The sequence below is a fragment of the Primulina huaijiensis genome, chromosome 8 (genome assembly GCF_012295235.1).
Source record: "Primulina huaijiensis isolate GDHJ02 chromosome 8, ASM1229523v2, whole genome shotgun sequence".
NCBI lineage: Eukaryota > Viridiplantae > Streptophyta > Magnoliopsida > Lamiales > Gesneriaceae > Primulina > Primulina huaijiensis.
The window spans coordinates 22,109,676-22,117,615 of NC_133313.1; the positions used below are offsets into that span (position 1 = coordinate 22,109,676).

Genomic DNA, 7,940 nt, shown 5'->3' on the forward strand with positions numbered 1-7,940 from the left:
TGTCGAAAGTTGACTTGAAATAACATTATAATAAACGCTTAAGATGATTAAACAAAGTGATTCAGGCACACACATGTCAACTTTCCTTCTAGTCAAGAACCAGTCTTACTACTATAGAACGGTCGACAAATGTATTCAACACAATGCTACATCAGATTCATAACATCAAATTACACATAAACCTCCATTCCTATATACTTGGAGGAGTGACACAACGGGCAAACACTCAATTTACTTTCACAGTCTTTACACAGGCACAGATGCTTACAAGGTAAAAGAAGCATGCAAACTTCTTTCACTCGACAAACCTTACACATCATCATCTCCTTCATTTCGTTGATATCCTTGAAAAAAGGGTAAAATTCAACGGGACGACCATTGTAGCAAGAGGCTGTGTCATCTACCTCGCTGTCTCCACAACCTTCTTTACTGTCTCGGCTTTGTTCGTAAACGTGCTGCAGATTAAACTTGAGGGTGTTGATCAGGTTCTCGTTATACTTTGCACGTTGTTGCCAGGTATTGACCTCCAAAGCGAGATGTTCCATTCGCAACTCCAGTTCCATGTTCTTCTTGTTGATATCTTCCACCTCAGCTTCTTTCTCCCGGAGTTTCTGTAGGACCTTTTGCTCTACATATGAGATGGTCTGCAATTGGTTTGCTTGAAACTTCTGTAAAATCTCTTGCCTCAGACGATCACCCTATCACCATAAGTAAGCAATGATAATCTATTAATGCCAAAACCAGAGTTAAATGAACTTACCTACTTTAAATGGACTAAAATATTAGCATAAACACTGGACATGATTCTCATACAAACTTAGAGTCGGATATTCAAGCATTTTTCAAAAAGAAAGTGTGTTAAAGTGATTATTTGCTGTTATCAAAAATATATTTGCTAACATGTTTACCAAGAATGGGAAATTCGTCCTAGTGCAAACTACAAAATACCGTTTTTCTTAAATAATTGGGGGCTTTAGTTTACCAAGAATGGGAAATTCGTCCTAGTGCAAACTACAAAAGACCATTTTTCTTAAATGATTGGGGGGCTTTAATTTTAAACTTAATTTAGAATGCAGTCACTTTCTCAACGTTAATATATTAATAATTAACGAAATTTAGAGTAGGAGAACTAGTTACAAGAACAATGTTTTGAGAATATTTGCAACTTGATTATAAGATGCTTCAAAAAATAATCTAATAAATTTTATTTTTACCAGAAAATCATAAAGCAAAACCAAACTAAAATGCCTAGACCCATTAGCCCATGATCTATATGTGCCTTAATGACAAAAAATATGAGCAACCATTAATATGGCTAAGTCAGCTATCCAAAGTGATTAAACAAATGGTGGCCAGAAGCTATTTACGAACCCCTCTAATGAACGTTCTTCTTCCCCAACCCAATACGGCACAAGGAGTCCTCGCCTCAAAACAGCAGGGGCACTGAGATTATACATAATCAAAACTTTAAAAACTAATGACATGACTCACTGTTTTCTGACCAGGTTAGAAACATTTGTAATGCCAGAAAAGTCAACTATTATCAAAGGTTTGGCTATGTGAAGCCTTGTCGCTTCAAGGCATGGTAAATAAATTATAAGAACCTACAGGGCTTTGTTAATTTCAACGACACTCTGAAACTAGGATTTTCTATCTAACTTAACTAGGAGTTTACTGTATCTAGATGACATTAAAAATAAACATATACATTTTCCAGTATGGAATCTTATAACAAAGTCAAAATCACATAAGGTGAGGTGGAGCATATAAACAAGAACATGAGGAAATCAATTAAAACATATATGACTAACCGTTGGTATTGATCCTATGAACTAAGGATAACAGTCATTTGATGCACAAGACCAACTAAAGAGCATGAATATGGTAAAGCATAGGTCCAAGACCGGGAGGCACACACTTTATTAAGTGATATGCTATAATGTACACATGATCTAAATATTCGAAGAAAATTTCATTATATATAACTCTACAAGTCTTTTGCAGACTATCAAATAACAGTAAAACAAATGTTATGGGCTTTATGGTTAAGGTGTGAGCAAAGGAGCTGCATCTCTGTTTGTGTTAACAATGACTGAGCTGACAATCTGTGATCTTAGCACATAACTCATAGGTTTTTAAATACTATGGCATTACTTGAGACTATATTTTCAATATTCATGCATAGTACATCAAAGTTGCCAATTTTCTTCCTCACAGCACTGTAAAACACTCGCAAGGAAAAAAACAATATAATGATGAGCAAAAATGTTCAAATAATAACCAAATACTTAAATCACAATTGAGGTAAAAAAAGGAAAAAAAAAAAAAAAAAAAAAAAAAAAAAAAAAAAAANCAAACACACACAAACATTCAGAAAAAAAAAGGATATAAAAATAATAGCCATTATATCCTACCTGAAGTTTGATATATCTCTCAAACTCCAAATCCTGCCTCTGCAACTCGCGTTCAAGATCATCCCCAACAAGCCCAATCAAAGCCGTGTCACCCGAAGAACCCAATCGATTGTTGTCCAATGAAAGCCCGAGCCCAGTTGACACTGATCGGGCCTGCAACAAATCTACAGAGGATATCTGGGAGTTACTATTGTTCTTATTATAATCATTACTGTTCTCCAGGAACACTTGTTCTTTGGGCCTCTTTTTCTGGGGTCCCGTCTCGAAATTCCACTGTAAATCGAGCCCGATTTCTTCTTCAACCGGGCCAGGAGCCAACCCTTGAACTTGAACTGGAAAAAGGAGAGAACGTGGCGTTAGGAGAGAAGACAGCTCAAATTTCATGAACAAATAGAAGTTAGACAAACATCAGAGACAATACAGGGAGGGATGTAAGGGGGATGGTGTTCAAGGAGATTAGGGGTGTTAAAGTAGGTCACTTGCTGCGAAATCTGACCCTCCATGTTATTGTTATACAAATCTCTGCAAAAGGGAACAAAATACAGGATTAAATCAACAGAAAATTCTGTGAAATAAAACCAAAAAAAAAAAAAAGAATCTTGAAAACAGATTACAGAATTATAAGAAATATTGGGCTTTATTATGAGCTTGAGTTTCAAAATCATCAGTCACCTGTAGGGTTTGGATTGTTGTGGATGTTGAAGGAATTGTTGGAATTGATTTTGAGGGACAGAAGCCATGGCTGAAGGCCAGAGAGAGAAACGAGGGGAAGGGTCTGTTTGGAAGAATACGAAAGAAACTCAATTTTCTCTGCTATTTAGAACTTCAAAATCTCGAAGAATACTCATTTGTTCCCATTATAAATAATAATAATAATTATATTTTAAAATATTATTATTATTATTACTTTTGTGAACATGTTTTGCCTGTAGAAATTTGGTAATAGTAGACGAGAGCAGAAAAAATGTTATATAATTTTAGTTCCCATATTTTTATTTTTAAATATTTCAATTTAATAGTTAAAAAATATTTTAGGAAAAACGATTATAAGAATATCATGAATCATGATAGTTTTTACGGCAATTATTATTAAGTTTCTATTAATAAATTTGAATAATTTAATAACATGCATACTATTCTAAAATATCATGTAATATACTATAAATTTTGTTTATATGCACATATAATAAAAAAAAAATTAAAATATGAAAAGTAAATATTCGTGAGCTCATTTGTTGTATTTATAATGTCCAGTAATATTTTTTGTTCCTCATATTTCGATATTTAGTCCCAAAACTTAAAATAATATTATTAATTTCATCTCAATTATACAGATTAGTTATTTTTTTACACATATTAAGTAATTAATTAGAAATCACAAAAGATTTCATGTGATCGTCTCATAGAAGACATATTATCAATTACATACATAAATTTTCAATTTTAGTCACATTTAATGAGTGCTTATATGATTGATTTGTTATATTTTCATTAGTCAGTTAATTACAAAATCTCAAATTAAATAGGGTAATGTTAGTAAATAAGTAGAAAAAGTAATTTTCAATATTATATCACTATATATTTGAAAAAAATAAGAAACGTGGTCTGTAGAATTAAAACGGATGAAATAAGAAACTAGTTATTCAAGTCAGATAAAAACTTGTGTGAGACGGTCTCACGGGTCGTATTTTGTGAGACAAATCTCTTATTTGGGTTATCTATGAAAAAATATTATTTTTTATGCTAAGAATATTACTTTTTATTTTGAATATCGGTAAGGTTGAAACGTCTCACAGATAAAGAGACCTACTCTTCAAGTCATCTTTTAACTTGATTGGAATATTGTAGGTGCGATGATTTCAGATTTATTGAATTAATTGTAAACACGTAAACTTCGTGAGGCTGATCTTGAATGCCACATAAATGCTTAATGCATCCAACTCGTTTTGGGGGTACTGTGAGTAATCTAAGCTCATTCAACGTTTTATTAATTAATATATATTTTTTTATATTAATAATTGGTTTATTATATGAAGTAGTGTCTTCATCATGTGTTAGTGATAATCCCGATAACTCATCTATATATTGTGATTGAATTAGTGATCATGATTTTATCAACTGAACACACGTATCATGCGTTGAATGAATTAAGATACTAATTATATGAGTAGCATGAACAAAACCCGAATATTCGTTAACTTGTGCGTTTGAGAACCACGTGATTATTTACTAATTATGATACATAAAGTTTTAAATTTTGAAATTTAAAAGTAAAAAAAGGGGAAATTTATTGCTTATCAAATCTCGATATATATTAATGGAGTTGTTAAGTTTGGTGGATTCAGTTAGGAATTAATTGGTAGTGAGGAGTTACTTATCAGCTTCAAGGATCTATCAAAGTATAACCTATTTTACGTGGTGGAGCAAGCTAGCCTGACGGGTCTAAGTTAATTTACTTGATAGGTCTCATCCCGCCACGCCATTTTGACTAAGAACTTGTCAACCCAATTCATTTATTATAATGATATCTCTGATTAATAATTTCAATTTCAAGTAACATGATGAAGCTGGTTCTTGTGCCCAACACGTAAATTGAAATTTTCTCCGTTCTTTCATAATTTTAGATTGAATGGGCACATATGTATCATAAAACATGTAATTTTGATGGGTACATCCAGCATTTAAGGTGATTTAATTTGAATATATTAAAGAATATTTATACATATGAAGGAGACAAAGCATTAAACATCGTCAATCAAGGAAGATGAATACCAGAAGACAAAAGCTTTACTGCAGTCGGCGTATTTCCACTTGACTTCCCTTAATTACCTCCATCCGAAGGCACACACACATTTCACATCCCCAAGGGCATGGCGGCAGCAACGAAGCTAGTACTGATCCTCCTCATCCTGTCTACTTTCAGCACTCGGAACGTCGATTCTGGGGCCGATCACTATTCCGGTATTCAGATGGGAAACGAAACCCTAAATTGGGAAGGAAGTGTAGAAGATCATGATTCCATGCGTCGTAGAATGCTGTACTGGAGTGCACACGCGGCTCCGGGAAGATACTACATTTCATACGGGGCGCTGACTGCGGATCGGGTCCCTTGCCCGCCCCGCTCCGGAAGATCATATTATACCCATAATTGTTTCGGAGCTAGTGGGCCGGTGCACCCGTATACCAGAGGATGCTCCGCTATCACCCGTTGCAGGAGATAAAAAAAGAAGAAGGAAAGCCATGCAAAATTTATTTGTTTCGTATTTTTTTACTGCACTCGTTTGAATTTTGTTTTGTAGTCCCTGGTATGTTTTAAAAAAAAAAAATTTATTTTATGTGTCGACGGGACTGAGATATTTGTCATTTGAAGTTCTCTATAATCCTCATCTCCTATTCAATGTAGACAATCCTTGTCTTGTTATCTGAATTTTTATACAATCAATCTGAATCCTCTATCAAAAATATTTTGAATCGTGAATCATCCTGCATGAAAATCACGACAATTTAAGAGAATTCAGTCATACTATAGAGAAAGGATTCTCGGTCGTTCCCTGTATATACACTTCATTACATGAACAGAGACATGAAAAAATGATACAACTATTTAAATATCGCTCGGCCTTCTAGACAATTGACGTGAATAAAGCCCAAATTCATGTAAACCCATTAAGAATCCAGCCTGTGCCACACAATTGCATACTTAATAATAAAATTAAACGTTGCGAGACACAAATCTTTACTCGAAATTCTCCAGAACTAGTCATATGTGCATGAGTTCTTTAGCTAGATGGGAACATTAAGTTTCTTGGGATCTAAGACGACTGCGCACTCAATCTTCTTGTAGAATTTTGGCTTCACAAGTTTACCCAATATATATGCTCTTGATCGAACGGCGAAATCCAACTTGAGTGGCACTGGTAGGGAGGTTGTCCCGGTTAGAGTGCTCAGACTTGCGCCGTTTCTATACAAAGGAATCTTGTCGCCGATCGCTCACACTATAACGTTTCTTTGTGTCTTTCTTCTTTGATAAAACTATTTCATCTGTAATTCCAAAATTTTTAAACAGGGTCCATTAAGGCATGAAACTAAATAAATATCGGAACCATCATTTCTACATATCGATAATTTAAGCTTTTGCAAATGAGTATCTGTAGTATTCCTTCATCATTTTGTTAAGCAGAAGATTTCCTCTAATTCCACAAGCATTTGAAAAAGCATTTTCTCTTGAATAGGATTAAGAAAAAATTGCCAGTGGTGCCGAACAAATGCTTTTAACACCAACTGTGTGAGTAACAACCGATACAACTAGTTTAGACGGATTCAGAAACAAAAAAAATGGCAATCTCATCCAAATTCAGTTTTATGTTAAATTCTATTAATAATACTACGACAAATTTTATGATCTCAACTATCTTAGATGGTTTCATCAAGGATCGTGGCACTTACATCTCCAGAGCCAATGTCGAGCTGTGAATAGGAGAGAGCAAGAGGTGTAGAAGTAACACGAACCCCAAGAAACGTTGCCTTGTTGCGGAAAGTGAAAGCAACTGTGGAGTTCAAGGATATCATATCAGTGGCTACTCCACTATCATACGAATGAATTTGATCAGGTAGCTGATAAAAAGTCCTTTTCTCCCCCTTAAAAATTGTTCAAGTATCTACTCTCGATATAATTTTCCTACCTAACAAAATAATCAAAATAGCAGTTTCCTTCGTCATTTGTTCAATTCGTGACTTTTTTAAGTCTACGAATGGAGTATGCGACTAGACTTCTACAATGATAAGATATAAAAAGGAGTTAGAGCTGTTAAATAACAAAGTCCCCACCGTGAACCAAAGGGTCTATTAAAAGACAATAATAATATATTTTTTCCTGAATTTTTTGATTATACCAATGTTTTCACTCAGGTACCGTTTTGTCATTTTCTTGTTTTTGTACTTGATGAGAAGCCACATAATAACAAGTACCACTGGAATTCAATCCATTCATCTTGGAAATAAACTGCAAAATTTATTTTAATAAGATATTTCAGTAAGTTAAGCTAGTGGCAACGATTGGACTCCTAACTTCACATTTGCCACCGGACTGGACCCATGACAGAAAACCGTAAACCAATGAATATTTCTTCAATTTTGGACCTTCCAGCCTCAACTTGTAGCTTTTCTTCTCATATTTTTTGGTGAACTCCAGTCTGTCTGGTGAAACGCTAACTTTTAATCCATTTACTGCTGTTAAATTCGCTGTATAAACTGAGTTTTCTTTCCTAACGTTAGTCACGGTTCTGTAAAATTCGTGCACTTCTTTGACGTTTGATTTAGTGTTGTTTTCCTTGAAGTAGGCAATGAAAGAAGGGTAGTTTAATTCGAGTGACTGAAATGAGCAGTTGCAAGAACTCGACCTGTGATTGTTTTGATCTGGCTGGAGTTGAAGTTCAATGCACAGAGAAGATTAATAATTTAATATAATCGTGTACAGTTGCATCGTATGTCAATCCAGGGTCTAAGGCCCCGTTTGGATCGACATGT

At 34.4% G+C, this 7,940-nt stretch overlaps 1 protein-coding gene and 1 long non-coding RNA gene across 2 annotated transcripts; both read right to left on the minus strand.

The window, feature by feature from the left end:
- On the minus strand, window positions 1–3,256 carry LOC140983410 (probable BOI-related E3 ubiquitin-protein ligase 2). Its single transcript, XM_073450459.1, has 4 exons — window positions 3,087–3,256; window positions 2,836–2,936; window positions 2,415–2,746; window positions 1–698 (listed from the first exon to the last, which is right to left on the minus strand). Exons 1-4 carry the CDS (start codon window positions 3,152–3,154, stop codon window positions 171–173), a joined length of 1,029 nt encoding a protein of 342 aa, XP_073306560.1. The 5' UTR covers window positions 3,155–3,256; the 3' UTR covers window positions 1–170.
- A 2,963-nt stretch (window positions 3,257–6,219) lies between these two features.
- On the minus strand, window positions 6,220–7,057 carry LOC140983428 (uncharacterized). Its single transcript, XR_012176426.1, has 2 exons — window positions 6,861–7,057; window positions 6,220–6,455 (listed from the first exon to the last, which is right to left on the minus strand). It is a non-coding gene; the product is annotated as an uncharacterized lncRNA (long non-coding RNA).
- Between the last annotated feature and the right edge of the window lie 883 nt (window positions 7,058–7,940).

Bases quoted from the DNA above. Each gene is read 5' to 3' on its own strand.
- LOC140983410 (XM_073450459.1), bottom strand. From the start codon at position 3,154: ATGGCTTCTGTCCCTCAAAATCAATTCCAACAATTCCTTCAACATCCA. The intron at 2,747-2,835 runs GTATTGTCTCTG...TCCTTTTTCCAG, and splicing joins TCCCCCTTACATCCCTCCCT to TTCAAGTTCAAGGGTTGGCT. The intron at 699-2,414 runs GTAGGATATAAT...TTATGGTGATAG, and splicing joins AGAGATATATCAAACTTCAG to GGTGATCGTCTGAGGCAAGA.